The sequence below is a fragment of the Solea solea genome, chromosome 3 (assembly GCF_958295425.1).
Source record: "Solea solea chromosome 3, fSolSol10.1, whole genome shotgun sequence".
NCBI classification, from domain to species: Eukaryota; Metazoa; Chordata; class Actinopteri; order Pleuronectiformes; family Soleidae; genus Solea; species Solea solea.
In genome coordinates, this window is record NC_081136.1 from 35331216 (window position 1) to 35349746 (window position 18531).

The 18531-nt window shown below is 42.4% G+C and overlaps 1 protein-coding gene across 1 annotated transcript; it reads right to left on the bottom strand.

Annotated features, from left to right (window-relative positions):
- Window positions 1-640: 640 nt before the first annotated feature.
- LOC131456322 (serine/threonine-protein kinase DCLK2-like) lies at window positions 641-14458 on the bottom strand. The gene is made up of 15 exons (XM_058624582.1): window positions 13683-14458; window positions 10566-11008; window positions 9812-9938; window positions 9583-9714; window positions 8678-8766; window positions 8513-8588; window positions 7448-7553; window positions 7289-7346; window positions 7082-7201; window positions 6855-7001; window positions 6349-6482; window positions 6192-6269; window positions 6015-6111; window positions 5469-5549; window positions 641-5339 (listed from the first exon to the last, which is right to left on the bottom strand). The coding sequence occupies exons 1-15, from the start codon at window positions 14110-14112 to the stop codon at window positions 5211-5213; spliced, it is 2247 nt and encodes a 748-aa protein (XP_058480565.1). The 5' UTR covers window positions 14113-14458; the 3' UTR covers window positions 641-5210.
- Between the last annotated feature and the right edge of the window lie 4073 nt (window positions 14459-18531).

Sequence of the window (18531 nt, forward strand, 5' to 3'; positions counted from 1 at the left end):
TTGCTGTGGGAGGAGCTAATGGAAGTTTATTTTTTGAATTTTTATGTTATATATTGTAGTTTAAGTCGTTAAGAGTTTGTAATTATTACGGATATCTTCAGAAGGTTTTCCTTACTGCCTTCATTTTTCCACCGCATGTTTATATATTTTTTGCATTACGTTAGCCACATGCTATCTGCTATCAACATCTTCTCACAACTTCCAGAAACTAAAATTTTGTCAGAATTAAAAAAAAAAATCATTGCACAAAACTTATTTTACATTTGTCGGAAATATAAACATATCTCGGGTTAGCTATTGTTGGCAATACCGGTTGCTAATGACGCTCTACACGTGGGGGTTTGTGCACAGAAATAGCATAGCAACAATTTTTCAAGGTTAAAAATTAAAGAATACCATTTGTACGACTTGGTTTACTGTGAAAGGTAAATGTAGCAGAGTCTGTAGGAATGGCAGCCATCTTGGAACCCTTAACGCATCGCTATATTAGCAAAAAACAACCTTCGGTATTAAGCGGGCTGAATGTAGCTGCAAGTACTAACTTTACTGTTATAAAATGGCTATAAATTACTTTTAAATTGTTTCGGAAACCTTTGTTGTGTTTTAAAAGAACAAATACGCGACAACAACACCGACACCGCAGGGTCACATGATGCCACTGCATCCATTTTATTTTCAGTCTTTTCATGATACAAACAATCGTTTGTTTTGTTTTTTTGTCCCCAACAAACATACATGTTTCAAATCGACACACTTCACGTTACACATCAGCGTTGCCGTGGGCAACAACGTGTCCTCAAAACACCGTTGTCTCCGTCCACGCTGAGACGTGTTTTCCTAGTTTTCCTAAAATCATCCCACAGAGAGAGAAAAAACAACCAAAAATAAAAAGTACGCCAGGATTTATTCAATGAAGATTGTTTTGTTTTTTGTTATTTTTAGCTGCCAGGGTCAAAGGTCAGGGTTCGACATTAAATAAAACGGATTGTCTTTAATGTTAAATCATTTCAATTAAATAAAGAGATTCCATTTTAGGAAAACCAGTCGTGTTTAAAGTCTTAACTCAACTACTGCACTTTATAGAAATCAGTTTCTGTCTAAATCAGGGGCCTCAAACTAAAATGACCATGGGGGCCAGTGAACATCTCGTCTGGCCAGTAGGGCCAGGGCCAGGGCCATTTCTGTTTGTGCTGATATGGAATGACACATTGTTCGAAACATAAATCGCCGCATAAAATCGAATGGCAGGCTAAATGTGGCCCGAGGTCCACGAGTTTGAGACCTCTGGTCTAAAATGAGGCATGATGTGAAATGGTCTCACACACACACACACACACACTCTCACACTCAAAGGGCCGAACCATTGCAGCCGCCCCGGGTCGATAACTTTGAGTCTTTAGTTGGAAAATAGAAACATCGCATCTGAGTCAGGCAGAGTCAGACAGAAAAGTTCTTCAACCTGAAGAAACTTTTCTGTTTATTTATTTTTGTCTGGACATTGAATGCACCTCGTGTTTACAGAATGTTGCGTTCAGGCGCACGTTGACCCAGAGTGAGGCTGCTCAGCATCAACAGAAGAGAAGAAGAAGAAGGCTGCGTTTGGTTTTTAAAGCAAAGAGAAAATAATTAAGACGACTGGGTTCATAGCAGGCATAGAAGGTCAGAGGTCGAGCCACTGGTACGAAGAGTTGAGCTGCAGTTCTTCACGAGGGTGGGGGGGGAATAAGGTCACATGACTGATGCTACAAACACGTCTGTAGCGCTTATTATCGCTTTAGCATGACTTTAATTTTTAGGACGTTTATGAAGAGTTGCCTGTGTTAACGGCGTTGTTGTCGTGGTTACGTCTACGTCCTGTGCTTTGACAAAACTCACGGGAGAAACGCAAAATATTTCCACACCGGTGATTTCAGAGGAGAGGGAGGGGCTTCGAGTTTGGTCAGCAGTTGCCGTAGTTACTGTTAGTTGGCAGCCACTTCAGGTTAGCGGGAAGGGCCAACGTGTAGCCATGCTACAACGGCTACAACCATAACACTTTTATTTTGAAGGTTGAACTTGTGACATTGTTTTGACACCCCGGCGAAAGACTAAACTTTTTGACAACATGCAACGGTTTGGGTCACCGACGTAAATTTTACTTACGTCATTTTTTTTCTTATTTTCACACAATTTTGTAACGGCTCACTAAGCTCCGCCCTCCTGCCGTCTCCTCACCAGTGGCTCGGGTCAAAGGTAAAGGCCATGGAAAGGTCATAGTGAGGTCACAACACTGTGTCAGCTCAACACCATTATCCCGAAGACGACTGACACGTTTCAAGTTTGTTTTGTTTGACCCCACCCCCCTATTAATGTAAACACACACACACATTGATACTCACACGTTCATAATATGCAAGTCAACCACACACACTTATTTACAAATGCACGCACACACACTTTGCCACCATAAAAATTGCGTTCTCGCACAACTTAACTGTTTCTCAACAAAGATCCTGTTTATTTTTGCAAAATAATGAGTTAAAAGAGTTATTTCTGTGTATTTAGGTCTTTTATCCCACTTGTGGTAATTTCTATTTCTATTTGGAAATGAAAAACTGTATTTGAAAAAAGCACCCGTTTTGGCGAAACATAAATAACAGCGTCGCATCATCTGTATACAAGCACACATTTACCCTCAAAACCCTGTAATCAACAACTAATCCTCTCAAACTGTGGTCTGCCAGAATCTTGCCTCAATTACTCGTAAACTATGTTGGTATTATTCGTAAATCTGGGAGTTCGCCGTCACTGAGACAGTTCACGTGTGTGGGGACGTGATTTTTGTGGACGGCGGGGTTTGACGTAACATCAACAGACGGCATGAATGATGGCGTGCGGATGGAGCGATGTGATTGGTGGGTGAGCCCACTATGTCTCGTCTCAGACACTAGACCGCGTAAAGAAAGATGTCCGCCATAGCTACGAACTCTTTCGTTAGCGCTTGTCAACACCTTTCAGAAACCTGTTTTTCTGCCCCCTTTTTTTTTTGCTTAAATATATATTTGAATTGATAGCTAGCCGTGTGAAAATATCTCCATAGCAACTTGGAATATATTTTTTTCACTTTAAGATTTAATAGTGGGTTTTTTTAGGGGAAAAACTAGGTTTCGGTTTTTTTTGTGCTAACTCCTAGCGTCTACGATGAGATTTATTTATTTTGTGTTTTTTTGTTTTCTGCTACTATTTTTCGGACATCACAACTGACTCACACAGACGTACAACAACAGACAATTATATTTACAGTATATACAGTGTGTTTCTCCTCCATACGCTGCAGGTTGTAGTTTAGCTAGCTCGGTTAGCTCATTCATACTGCAGATGGAAAATGACACGTTTTGGCCGTCTTTCTGTTAAATTTAGATCCCACGTTGAAGCCTGTTTTGTCAAGAAGGCTTGTTGTTTTTTTCCAAATGTTAATTTGTCGCTTTTTGTATTTAGCCAGATTTTAGTAAATAAAACAAAATAACTGTATGGGAAGATCCAAGGAGCCAAGATGCGATAAAAAATTGTTAACTCTAGCAAGCAAATTATGCAATTTCAATTTCAGGGACAGAATGTCCGACTACGCTATCGTTACACATTGTTTTTAGGGGATTAGCTAAACTCTCAATTTCTTCCTGTCTTCATAATACTGCCCAAATTTGCCCAAATGTCATACGGACATAGACAAAACAACGAGCCACTTGAATGTGGACAGTAAATGAGACGTTCTAGGTTCTGAGGAGCGCAGAGATTTGGGACATGAGGGGGAGGATTTTATCAGCAGCGTAAACAGGCACAGTAATTGAACGTCTCCTCCTATTAGTGGACGCCAAGAAGAAGAAGAAGAAACGTCCTTCAGGCAGTAGGAGGAGAGCAGGAAGGTGAAGGCAGGAGAAATGGGACGTTTCCCAGATAAATGGAAGACATCCTGGTTGCAGAGAGGCAGGGACTACCAAGAATCCAATCCCTGAACCAGAGGGAGTGTCCTATAACTGAATCACCTGTGTTAAACCACATGAAAATGGTCTCCAGAACTTTTTGAGTCATTCCGATCAGAGGTTCGGAAAGTTCTATTTGATGACGGCCCATGAATCTCTGGGTGGTGAACCAGTCCATTAGCACCTTCATGGTGTTCCAGTGTTGATGTCGTTAAACATCCTCCATTCAGTGGTGATGAAACTTAATTTCGTGTCTCGCACAACCAATAACACTAGAGGAACTTGAGTTGTTTTCTTCTGCAAACAGCATGGTGATGAGATCTGTCCAGTTTCCAGAAGGTAAAGTGGATTTTCCTTTGAAGACCAAGGAATGCTTTTGAGCAGAAGCTACTAAAAAGGTTCTGGACTGGAGGCCAGATAACGTGTTTGGTTTCCAGTAAATCGAGAAAATTAGATGAAACTGGACGGGAGGTGTCGGAGATTTCATGGTTGCTAGTTAAAGATACTGAAGGTTCTCTGGAACAGATTTAAGGGGAACCTATTTGGTTTCCGTTCAACAAAGTGTGACCTGTTCTAGACCAGAGTGGGAGCCCAATTTGATGTTGAATAGAACCAATACAATAGAAGTTCTAGAAATTCTTGATGATGGGTGATGGAACTTGGTTCATAAAATGGGTTTCATGAACCCGAATTCATTAAAGGGAAAAAAACAGGAACTTAGAAGGTGAGGCTGTCCTTCCAAACTAAGTTTGGTTTCCATTGGTTTAAACGGACGTGTTCTTGATCAAAAACGTAGAAACGGGTTGGGTCCTTAGAAGAAGAAGGTTTTCAGAAGAAGACCGTGGGAGTTGTTTTAATGGTCAAAAATCATGGAGAGAATTCTTGTTTCTGGTGTCTTTTAGATCAGATTTCAGAGAACTTTGTTGGTTTCCAGTTAGTGAAACCATGTTCTGTCTTGGACCTCATGGTCATTTTTGTTTCCAAAAGATGAAAACAGGATGTTTTGATTGAACTCTCTTGGTTTGCAGGTAAAATTAATTGCATTGTATCCAGTTTCCAGATGAGGAAGGGGACTGTGTTTCAAACCAGAGGTGAGGGAACTGGTTCGGTCTCTTGTAGAAGAATCCCCAGTAGGTGAAACTATGTTTTGTCTTGGACCGGACATGTAGCTTCCATATCTTATTTTATTTATTTATGAATTGTTGTGTTAAGTTTCCCGGTGATAAAGGGGGGAGGGGCGGGGGTGGCGTTTCAGACCAGAGGTGAGGGAACTTGTTTGGTCTCCAGTATCGGTGAGTCGTCGTGTTCTGGTTCCAGTGCGTCTGCACTGCTCTGGTCTTCAGTGCTGCTCACAGTGGTGGAGTCAACGGGAGCTTCATCCTGAACGCAAACACAGGCATTTAGCATAGAAACTAAGTGACTTCTGCTTTAATGTTGATTTTCACTTCCTTCTGGTTGTATTTAAATGGTTATTCTGGTGTGTGTATGTGTATGTGTACACTTGCTCACCGTCACCCAGGGATGTGACAGGACCTCCTCTGCGGTGAAACGAGCGTCCACATTCACCTGCAGCATCTGACTAATCAGCATCTGAGGAGCAGGTCATGTGACAAGTTACCAGCCTGCAGTAACGTGGCTGCTGTTAGTGTTATCAGTCATTTATTTGTTTACATTTTTGGACACATCGGGGACAGTGACTTCCTGTTTGCAGTGTAATCATGGATGTATGGATTATTGTCAAGTAATTACTTTAAATTTGAATAAACGTTCTGTCTTGAAGGGATAGTTTAGGTTTGTTTTTTCTTACCTGAATCTATCTAAACTAAAGTCTACAATGTCTTAAGACCATGTTTCACGCCTTCATATAACTGTTTGTAAACCACTCACTCTCCCACACCAAACCCCATAGAGAAAATCAGTGATTTTAACATAACAGCACACAGGAGTTGTTGATCCACTGTTGCCTCTATCACTAAGTTCAAATGTGTTAGTTGGTGATTTCGGCATTTGAAATATGTAATTTAGACTTAACTTCACGTGTATATCGAGTGTTACCTTAGCAGGCAGACTGACGGCATCCCAGTCTGGAGATGGAAACTCCAGCTTCCCTCTGAGGATCTGGTCGAAAAGCTCCTCCTGCACATTGTTCTCACTGAGGAAGAGGAAAAACAACACAGTGTGAGTGTTCTCTTTTTCATTATTGATTACAGGGAAAAGGTTGCGTTCACTGACCTTCTGAAAGGAGGGAATCCACACAGCAGGATGTAGGCGATCACTCCCGCGGCCCAGATGTCTACCTTTAGACCGTAGCTACACAGAGAAGCCGTTAGTGTTACGTATAATTGAATAAATATCAAACACACAAACACGCGCTGAATAGTCTTCTCACCCGGTCTCTGCGATAATCTCCGGGGCGACGTACGTGGGCGTGCCACAAACCGTGTAGAGCGGCCCCTCCACCACCGTCGCCAAACCAAAATCACCCAACTTCAGAGACTTCGTGCCGTCTGGATATTCACAAACCTGAAGAGTACAGACACTTCAAAAATACTTCAACTACACACCTGCAGAGTACAGACACTTCAAAAATACTTCAACTACACACCTGCAGGGTACAAATACTTCGAAAATCAGTGATTTTAGCTGACGGGGACACAGGAGCTGCTGGTCTACTGCTGCCTCGTGTGGTCACTTTGTGTCACTGAAGTAAATCTGAACAAAGGATTTCAAATGCCGAAATCACAAAATAAAACATTTGAACTTAGTGATGGAGGCAGCAGTGGATCAACAACTCCTGATTTTCTCTATGGGGTTTGGTGTGGGAGAGTGAGTCGTTTACAAACTCTAACAGTGAGATAAAGACGTGAACGTGTTTGTGTGTGTGTGTGTGTGTACCAGCAGGTTCTCTGGTTTGATGTCTCGGTGGACGATATTCATGCGGTGCAGATACTTCACGGCTCCGGCCAGGTTGAAGATCATGGCGCTGGCGTCGCGCTCGCTGTACTTGGTGGACGAGGTGATGGCGTCAAAGAGGTCGCCACCCTGGTGGAAGAGACACGCGTTACACATGCAATATAACGGAAGAAACAAACAGGACGATGATGATGATGACGACAAAGCACCTTGACGAGCTCCATAACCAGGAAGAGCTGAGTGGGCGTGTCGTCCACCTCGATGAGCTGGATGATGCTCGGGTGTCGGACTCGCCGCAGCACGGCCACCTCGTTCTCTATCAGGTGCTCCTACACACACACACACACACACACACAGAGTCACACACGGTAACAGTGAAGCTACAGTAGGATAGCAACGGTAAACGTTAGCTTTACCTTCCCACAGCACCGAGCTTTGTCGATGATCTTCAGCGCAAACTCTTGACCCGTCGACCTGTCAATCAAAACGCAGACATCACTAATCAATCTAATCAATAATCAGTTTCCCCAAATATTCTATTTATGTCTGAAAAAAACAAACACTTTCTCGCTCACCTCTCCACGCACTCCTTCACAACCGCGAAGTTTCCATCTCCGATCACCTTCCCGACTTTGTACTTGTCGTTGATGATGGATGAAGAGACCGATCGATTTCCGTTAACTGACGATAAAAAGAAGACAAGAGATTTTTGGAGAATTCGCATTAATTTGCGACTTTTTTATCCACACGGAAATCAGCGTTTTTGGAGCCATAAAAACACGCTAGTGTTTGGGCGTAAAACATTTCATAAAAATCAAAAAAAAAAAAAATGCTACATTGGCATTTTTCACAACTCGATCGTAAAACGATGACGTTGTCGTCTTGAGTTCCTACACAGCGCAAAGTGTTTTTGTTCTACTTTTACAATTGAACTTTGCGGTAGTTTATTGTCATTTACTTTTAATAATCAATTACTTTGAAGTTTGTTGTCGTTAATTTTAATTTACAACTTTGGTGTAGTTTATTTCAGGTCTTTGTAGTTTACTGCAGTGAAATGTAGTTTATTGTAGTTTGTGGAAGTTTATTGTAGTTAACTGCAGTTGTAGTTTACTGTAGTTGTAGTTTATTGTAGTTTGTGGCAGTTTATTGTAGTTAACTGCAGTTTATTGTAGTTAACTACAATTGCACTTTATTGTAGTTAACTATAGTTGTAGTCTATTGTAGTTAACTGCACTTGTAGTTTATTGCAGTTTGTGGCAGTTTATTGTAGTTTACTGCAGTTGTAGTTTATTGTATTTAACTGCACTTGTAGTTTCCCCTGCGGATCAAGGATATTCCAGGTTTGTACTCATGAGAATAAGTTGAGGAGAAAACGTAAAAGTTTCCGACTTTTTATCCATACGGAGCCAAAAATATGCTAGTTTTGGGAAATGATGATGTCATACATGATGTTCTTCTGTGGCAGCTTTACAGCACCACACACAGGCCTGGCATATGTACTACAGTGTGTGTGGACAACACCTGAGTTTTTAGCTTTGCTAGATTTTTTTTAGCCGTTCAGCGCTGAGGCGAAAAACACTACATTTGAAGTTCTCTCGTTAACTTATTTAAAATCCACCTTTAAATAAGATCACACACACCTTCGACAGTGGTGTCCTCGTCCAGCTGCTCGGCGTCTCCGTTCACGTCAGTGGACGATGTCCTGCGAGGAGAAATCTGCGAGAAAACAAAACAGATTTGAAAATGAGGCGGAGAAAACTGTTTAAATAAAATCAATCAATTAATCAATCGATTATCGTTGAAACCTTGAGGCTGCGTCGGCTCCCAGGGCTGGTGGGGGAGGGGCTTGACCTGGTGGACTTCCCACCTGACTGTGATCCTGACGCCTCATTGGCTGCAGACGAGAGAACAGAGACGTAAAAAAAAGCTTAAGATGCAAATCTGGAAAATAAAAGATTATTCATTGTAGTTTCCTGAGGTGTCTGGTAGTTTACTGTGTTTTAAAAAAAGTATTTTGTTTACTGTAATTTTTTTTAAATATACTCTCATTGTAGTTTATCACAGTTTAGAGTCGGATGTTGCAATTTGTTATAGTTTACTGTTATATACTTTAACTTCTCATGGTTAGGGTTATCATTTGTATAACATTTTTGTGGTAGTTTGTTTAGGTTTATTGTGTCTATGGTGTCATGGAGGTGGGTGAAGTAACTCTCAGGATCATCAGGTTTCAGTAGAACTGTTTTCTGTGACTGATTCTGTGTTTACTGACTCTCTTCAGGTTCAGTCAGGTCATGTGACCGAGAGTCCACAGTCACATGACTCGGGGTTAAAGGGATGGTCTATGGTGTCATGGAGGTGGGTGAAGTAACTCTCAGGATCATCAGGTTTCAGTAGAACTGTTTTCTGTGACTGATTCTGTGTTTACTGACTCTCTTCAGGTTCAGTCAGGTCTTGTGACCGAGAGTCCACGGTCACATGACTCGGGGTTAAAGGGATGGTCTATGGTGTCATGGAGGTGGGTGAAGTAACTCTCAGGATCATCAGGTTTCAGTAGAACTGTTTTCTGTGACTGATTCTGTGTTTACTGACTCTCTTCAGGTTCAGTCAGGTCATGTGACCAAGAGTCCACAGTCACATGACTCGGGGTTAAAGGGATGGTTGTTTGTTAGTGTTTCTATTTGCTCCCTCTTGGTTTCCTGTTGGTTTTCACCTGGACCAGGAGACTTTGTCCTGGTCGGGCCTTTAGGCGGCGTCTTTGAGGAGCAGAAACCAGAACCGCTCGGAATCTTGGGAGGTGTAGTTTTCATGGGTGGAGCAGCAGAGCGAGATTTAGCCCGACACTCTGCAGAGAGAGAGAGAGAAAACAACCATGTTTGACTCTTGTGTGTCTGTGTGCGAGCGTGCGTGTGTGTGTGTGTGTGTGTGTGTGTTTGTCTCACCGCTGACAAAAGCCTGTGTTTTGTTAGTGTGTGTGAGCACAAAGTCGTCCTGAGCGTAACGGAACTTCTCCGGGCCGCACGCCATGAACACGTCGTCATCGCCAAAGAAATCCTGCAGACAAGTCAACTACACACACACAAACACACAAACATGAAACTTCCTTCTTTTTAGTTAATTCTTCTTTTTACTTTTTTCTCTCTTGCACTTTTCCCATTTCACCGTCATTCTTCTCTACCACACACACACACACACACTCTCAGTGAAATGTGTGTGTGTCCTCTCATCTTTTCAGTTTGTGCAGCCACATTAAGCAACAGAAACCCCATCACGATGTTTACTTACACACACACACACGCAAATGGACACTGCAGCAGTGTGTGGTTAACATGGAAACCTCACACACTCATTCAGACTGAGTCCGAAAACAACGACACATTTGAGAATAAAAGCCTCCAATACGACGAGCCTCCTTCAAAATAAAAGCCTTTTGTGAGCATGGAGTAATATACATTTCCTGATGATTTAACACAGTGGTTCCCAAAGCCTGGGTCGGGACCCACACTTGGGTCACAGGAGATCTTTTGGGAGTTCTGTGTTTAAGTTTAAGTCAGTTATCAAACTTCATGAGTGTAAATTAGTCGCTAAGTTATGCAAACATTTGCGATTTACTGTGCATTGCAATGTGGGTCACGGTGCAATACCGTTGTCTTTAAAAAAGTGTGTCCCGATGATTTACAACAAACGGGACCTCACCTGTTTTCCGTCCAGCGTGTACAACCGCTTCACGGCGCCGGAGTCCAGCTTGATGGCCTCGGTGATGTCGGCGAGCACCTGCTCGAAGGAGTGCGCCGTCTTCTTGTTCAGCAGGATCCTCACCGCCTTGCGCGGCTTCACGCCGCTGCGAATCACCGTCACCAGCTTGGGCTTGATGAAGTCCTTGCTCTCTCTGCCCTCGCGGCTTTCGGGACGTTCCCTGGAGCCGCCGGTGCCAGTGCCGGTGCCCCCGCTGCTGCCGACACTTGTGGTGCCACCGCTGCCCGCCGACACCCCGGTGGACACTGTGGTGGTGCAGCGGGTGGAGCTCGCCGCACCGGCACCGGCCCCGGCTCCGGCTCCGGGCTTCCAGCTCGGAACGGAGATCTTGGTGTAGTCGACCTTGCGGTACGGTTCGTTAGACGCACAGACGTAACACTCGCCTGCACAGAGAGAGAGTCGCAGAATATGCGATTTTTAAAAAAACTGTACGTATGATATCAGAATAGAACACATCAGGAACTGAGTCGAGTTCAAACGATTTTTCAGCTTCTTAAATGTGAATATTTTCAGTTTTCTTTGCTCCATTTAACAAAGAAATCTTACAACTGGATCATTTTCTGTTCGTGGATAAAACCAGATATTTGAGATGTCCATGTTCTGACATTTTATTGAACAAAATAATCTAGGCTACTATTTCTCCAAAAACACTTTGACTTATTTTGTCATTTTTAATTTTAAACCTTTTTTTCCCATGAACTCTCTCTAAAATGACAGTTAACGTCTAACGAAACATGAGAAATATCATGAATTTGACAAATAAGACAAAGAAATGCATCAAATGGGGAAAAAAATGGATATTTTTGAGTTAATATTTGATTATAAAAGACAGCTGCAGGTCAGTTAACCTGATTAATCCACTAATTTTTCAGCCTATCACAAGTGCAGCGTCGGCTGTTTTACCTTATATGGTTAAAAACGGGCCTGAGTCTCACACACACACACACACACACACACTCTGCACCTGTGTCACTCACTCACACACACACACACACACTGTGTGTTTGACCTTGTCTCTTGACTCCGCCCACCTGCTGACTTTCACTTTGCAATTCAAACCAGCTGCTCAGTTTTATTCAAATACAAAGACACACAAAAAAATACTGTCCATCACATGTTCCTGCTTTTTTAAGGAGTAAATTATTTTAAAATTAATCAATAGATAAAGCAACTATCGTGAAGATAATCAGGCCGTCTGGATTTATTTAGATTTTTATGGCTTGCTGTAACCCAGTAACCCAGGGCGCCAACAAGGGCCCTGATACTGGAGGGCAAGCGAACCCGATGATCCCCGACCAGGCTACGCACAAACAACTGAATTTTTGCGCCGCCACCACTTCCTGTCGCCACGTGCGCCATCGACATATCGCCTCGATCCATGCTTGAAAATCCACAAAAAAATACTTGTAAACTACTTGGAATATTAACGTACATATTTATTGCCGGTTTATTATTACATATATATACATATATTATATATTACCTGGAGTAATTGTTCGGGACCTTTTTACCGCCGTAATCTTTACTGACGTCATCCGGTAATGATTACTGACATTCAGACGGGACTAAAATCACTGAGAATCAGGTCATTAAATAACGACAGTTAAAAGCTTCCGTCCCAAAAAACAGAGGCATGGATGAGGAGTTGTCCGTCATCAGTCATCGTACGGCATCAGCGCGTTACAGCTTCCTGACATTACAGCCGGTCACAGATCAATACTGATGATCACTAATGTTACTCAGCTGTTCCAGACCAAAGAGGAAGAGCAGACTCCAGACTAATGTCAAATTTTAATGTGAAACGTCTTTGTTGTTTTTACTTCCTTAAACGTTAAGTAATTCGATCTTCTCTTTTTTTTTCCCTGTACACAAAAATCTGTGTCCCACATTTTGGTCCCTGTGTGGCGATTACGACGCCTCTGCTGTTGATGTACACAGTAATAAATAATTCAGACAGAGGAAGAAGACAGTGAGGACGTTAAAGGACGATTGACGTGGTCGATGGACGAGGCGACAGTCCGATAATTGACCCTTTTAACGTAACGTAAAGAGGTCGGTTTGTATGTGTGACATAATTTGCGGTGAGAAATATCAAGGGATTTAAAGAATCAGTGTCCTTATTCTTGTTTGGTTTGTCCAGATTTCCACAAACTGATGCTACATCATGTCAAACGTGACAGAAAAAATTTATTTGCTTTTATAAAACAAATAAAGTGGCACGAAAAGCGAAATCCATGGTTTAAACACGCTAATTATTAGTTCCTGCTACTAACGAATTTACCTTTTTACACGGACACAGTGTGAAACCTCACAATCCCAACATACGATTCTCTGGTAGACTCGTGCGTAAGGGGCCTGTAGTATCCCACTTCACCATCGGGTGGTGGTACAAGTCTGGACGCAGGGAATAGGACACATTTCAACCAAAGAAGAGGAGAACAATGCTACAGCTCCCTCGGTCATGTCTGATTCGAGCGGCTCACAGCTGTAAGGCCCATCGGACAGGGGAGTCTGGATGTCAGCCTTTCGAGGGTCGCCTGGTCGAGGCTCGGATGACAGTCCTTGGCGGCTACTTCTGTTGCCAAATGTTTTTTCTGGTTGGTGAGCGGGACTTTTAAGTTAAGGTAGCACCTGAACACGAAGCTAAAGCCAGTTACCTAACATGAAGAAAGTCCAAACCCTGGGAGTAATCAATGCACTTTATCTTCAAACATATGGAAGCCAGAATTAGTTTCAAAGGTCAGGGGATCTGTCTAGGTTGTGACTCCGCCTATCGCCCTATGTCAGCTGAGATTGGCACAGCACCCCCGTGACCCTCATGTGGAGGATAAAGTGGTAGGAGATGGATGGATGGACGGCAAGTGACCCTTCGTCCCATTAACATTAGCAATCAAACTTACTCGTCCAGAGTTCCCTGACTTAGTTGACGGAAAGCATTTTAAGTGCCATCTCTAAATCCCATCACATGAGTCAACTCTTCAAATTTTATTTTTGTTCAAAGTAGAAATTAAATCAACCGTGAAGAAGCCTGAGTGAACAGAGAGAAGCGGGTGTTACCTTCCACCAGTTCGTCCATAGTGCTGATCCTTTTGCTGCCATCTATGGTGTAGATTGTGCGCACTCCTTGCGGCAAATGAAGGTTATCAGCCAATGAGCGTGTCAGCTCCATCAGCAGCGCATCGTAGGAGCGAAAGCGGTCACTGGAAATGGCATACACCAGACCCTTGAAGTACCGGTCTCCGTTGCGGTAGAATCTGACCTTTTTGGCCCGTTTCTCCGAGGTGAGCGTCTGCAGTGTTCGGGTCCGGTAGTAGCTGCAGTTGGCGCTGTGGGCGGGGCTTGGAACCAGACTACTACCCCTGGAGCTGGGACCTGAACCTCCGCCACTGCCTGTCGAGTCATCTCTCTTGGGCCGGGTGGAGCGTCCGCGGCGGATCTTGTTCCGTTCATCAAAGTGCTCCAGCTCGAGGGTCTTGCTCAGAGACATGGTAAAGACCGGTCCAGAAGTTTAATCCAAGAGTATCTGCTACATAAGATTCATCTTCCAACGGTAAAAATTTTTTATTTGTCCTTGGTTTCTGGCTTGTCTATTGGGAGTCCTTCCCCCAAACCAGAGATTGGTGTAGAACCAGCAGTCCTTTTATAAAACTGCTAGCCTTTGAAGTCCAACTGTAATTCCAATACTGTCCTACATATAGACTTGTGAAGACGCTTGGTTCAGTTGGTCTGTATGAAGAACAGTTGCAGAAATGGGATACACCCAAAAGGTTTACCCCAATTTGACCTTACTTGTTCCTAGGTCATATCAAATTGTACACTCCTAAAACTTAATTTCACACACAACGGAAGTGATATCATGAAATTATCTCTGTGATGACTGTGAATGGACACAATCCAGAAACGGTTAAACTGATTAAAAATTACTGAAGGTACAGGATTGACCCGACCCGACCTGGAACGGTCATGATGAGTTCCTGCAGTCCAGCTGTGCCGTCCCGATAATCCTTAATAATACTTTAACATCCCTTAATCCCTGCCAAAAAAAAAAGAAAAGACAACAGTCATTTTCAGACATGGACATTTTTGGGAGTTTGGTATTCACATATGATGAGCACAGTGGAGAATTCAGAGAAAGGGGGTGGGGCTGCTGTACTGTACCAATACATATGCTGTGTTCCATTTACATCGGAACTCAGAAATGATGTTACCCCCAGTTTCAGTTGTGAAGTTGGAAATGCAAACGTACTTCGGGCTACCTGGTATTTTGCATAACAGTGTAGCGACATGTCGACGGTTAAAAATTAAACAATACTACGTGTACGACTAATTTACTGCCAAACAAATACGACAGAAAACCAAGACTTGGCTGATAAAATGGTAGTGATTTTAAGGCTACGACATGTTCACATCTTTATCTCACTGTGAGACAGACTTTTCCAACAGGAAACTGAAGTTTGTAAACCACTCACTCTCCCACACCAAACCCCAGAGAGAAAATCAGTGATTTTAACATCACAGCACACAGGAGTTGTTGATCCACTGCTGCCTCCATCACTAAGTTCAAATGTCTTCTTTTGTCATTTCGACATTTGAAATCCTTAATTCAGATTCACCTCAGTGACACAAAGTGACCACACGAGGCAGCAGCAGACCAGCAGCTCCTGTGTCCACTAAATCAGTGATTTTAGCTCACGGGGTTTGGTGTGGGAGAGTGAGTGGTTTACAAACTTAAGTTCATTTCGGTGAACCGTTTGTTCTTTTCTTTTAATATTTTTATCTTTCTCGTTTCCTTGCTGGCAGCTGTGTTTTCACAGAGCATGAACCTTTATGTCTCAGTCTGGTTCTTAGCAGCAGGGGGCGCTGCACAGCGCAGTCCTCACTGTCAGTACATACAACCACACTTACTGAACCGGCAGTATTTATTTGTTTATTTATTTATGTAGTAATCTTACATGGTGTGTGTGTGTGTGTGTGTGTGTAATTATGAATCAATAAAAAATAATAATAGATAAAACATAAATAAAAATCCGTGCAGAACCAAAGAGATAAAGACGAGGCTCATTGATTTACAATGAAATTGAAAAGCATCACAATAAAAATGCGTCGTTCACGTTCCACTGCAGCTCATCATGGATGAACTGACTCCATCCATCAGTCCACGCGCACACACACGCGCACGCACACACAGAGAGAGGGAGGCACCTACCGATAACGCCGTGAAACCGGTTTGTTGCTATGGAGTCTTTTCCTTTCTTTTCTCTTCTTCCTCTGCTCCTCCCTGCTGGCGTCGGACTGAACCGGAACCGCAGGACCCCGCACAGAACTGCTCCCCGCAAACCCGGTCCGACCTACTCCGCTAACCCGGGATGCAGCGATGCACCGGCGGCTGCAGCAGGCGGTTCACACCGGCGGAGGAGGAGACAGAGGGAGAGAGAGAGGGAGAGAGAGCGAGCAGCATGGCCGCTGCAGCAGAGAGAGAGGCTCTTCACCCCTCCTCCCCCCTCTCTCTCTTTCTCTCTAGCTCTTTTGTCCGTCACTGAATTTTAAATCACTCAGGTTTTTTTGACTGTTACACATATACAGAGAACAGCGGTTCTCAAACACTGGGTCCGGGCCCCACACAAGGGTTGCAGGAGACTTTTTTTGGGGCCCCCAAAAATTATTTTTCGGATTTTTGGACTCATTTCCAGAGACGTTATCTGATCATCAGACAGTGGATCAAAGACAAAAAATAAAATTAACAAAAAGTCGACGTCTAACTCACTTCCCTCGAAAATAAAAGCCCTACACTGCCAAATTTGGTTTCAAATTAATTCTTCATTTGGCCAAGTGGGAAAAAAGTGGGCGGAACTGCTATTTATCTTATGTTTTAAATTGCTTATCAAACTAAAGGACAGTACGTGTTACAAATGTGTAGATTGTGAAAATAATTATTGGTTGCAGGAACAGTTTGGTCGTAAAATGTTTGTCAATGATTGAGTTTGAATGATTTCTTTGTTATATGGAGCATTTAAGAAGCTGAGAAGTCACAGAAACTGGTTTTATTTATTTAATCATCAAAAATGTTGGCAGTTATTTTAGTAGTTTCTTTTTCTTTTATAAAATTGCTTCAAAATGTCTGAATTCTCTGAGAAAAAGTATGAGAAAACTCTATTTTCCACCTAAAAACTTCCCTCATCATTTCATTGTCTGACTTTTAGTCATTTGGTTCATAAAATGTCACTAAATATAAGCTTTATGTTTTTAACTTTTATTCATGTGCTAACTTTAGCTGCTAAATTTGTGAAAAAAATCAAAAATCATTTTAAAGGTGAAACTGAATATTTAGTGAATAAATTTGACATTTTTGTCTCAGTTCCAGTTGTATCCCGATGACAAGGCCCCGCCCCTTCCTCCTTTCATGTTGTTGGTTGGGGGCGGGGCAGCCTGGCAGCATCGAGTCCCAGCTGTCGACCCCCGCCCTCCACTGTCGGCAAAACCAACGAAGCATAATAACGATTATAATAATAATAATTATAATAATACAGACAATTCAAAGTAGATGAGTGCCAACAGAAGTTTGCAGTTTTATTTTTTATTTTTTTAATGTTTATTACAAGAGAGTATTATGCAATGTGAAAAGCAAAAAGTAGTACAGAGAAAACAGCTGGAAAAAGTACAAACAGACTAAAATTACGTGAATAAGTGTTAAGTGTATGTGTTGGAAAATACACACACAAATATTGAATATTTCATAAATGTGAATAAACCCAATAATGACCAAATTCAGCTGAACATGTTGAAGGTTTGAATTTCGTTGGCTATTCCAGTACTTTTGTTGCACGTCGCAGATGAAACACGTGGCTACTTCAGGCTCCTCACGGTTACTGCTGCTTCGAGAAGCTGCACATGTTTTCACTGTCGAATGAAGACGGACGAGGACAAACTCATTGCAGAAGACTAAATCTTGACTGTACTTCTTAACGATGACAGAGGCTTCTGGTCGCGCCACCGCCTATCTCACTCCTGCTATGCTAGCGGAAAAAGTAGCTTTCTCAAGAGTTTATGCACAAGAAATGGATGGATTATTTAGCGGACTACAGAGTGGCAGGACTTGAGAATAATTGGACACCTCCGATCTTCTTCTGGGGTGAGTTTTCATTAAAGTTGTTAATCTACATTATGTTAACTGTGCGTTTCAGAACGTTATGTGTATAAAGTTTTGACTATGATGCTTATGCTTTAGCAACTAGCTGAGAGTTAGTACATCATCTGCTCATTCAGCAACAGACTGATCCATCCACATTACACCACAGAGCCCTCAAATTGCCCCTCAGGAGACTTGTTCCTGGACAATAGCTAATAACTATAGCTGCATTAGAAGCAACTCATTTTTGGTTCAGACCTCGTCTCCAGAGGACAAAGATGATTTTCATCTGATTTGCCAACTGATTTGTCGTCCTGAGCGGCCAATTACTGTGCGTTCTATCGTCAGCTTTGGGTTAAAGCTAATTAGCAAACGTCAGCATATTTACAGGCTCAACACCACGGTCATATTAGCTTTTAGCTTAAATACTGCATGTTACATTAGATGTAAAATATACCACAACATGTTACAAATAAGATTTCGTAAGAATCTCAAAATATTTTTCACTCATGTTGGCCTTTGTTGGAACTATATAATATTTAAATGTTGTTAGCATATCTAGTTTTAGCTATGCTAGCAAACAGTGAGTGTGGTTTAAACATGGTCTCCAGAGGATGATCTTCTGATTTGTCGTCTTGACATTGACATTTTTGTGAAATGACTCATCAATTACTGTACAAAAGGTTAAACGAGCTCCCCATCAACATCTGGACAGCATGTTGATGGGGAGCCGACTAAAAACACATTTCTTTGACTCTAACTCGACTAAGACAACGGCGG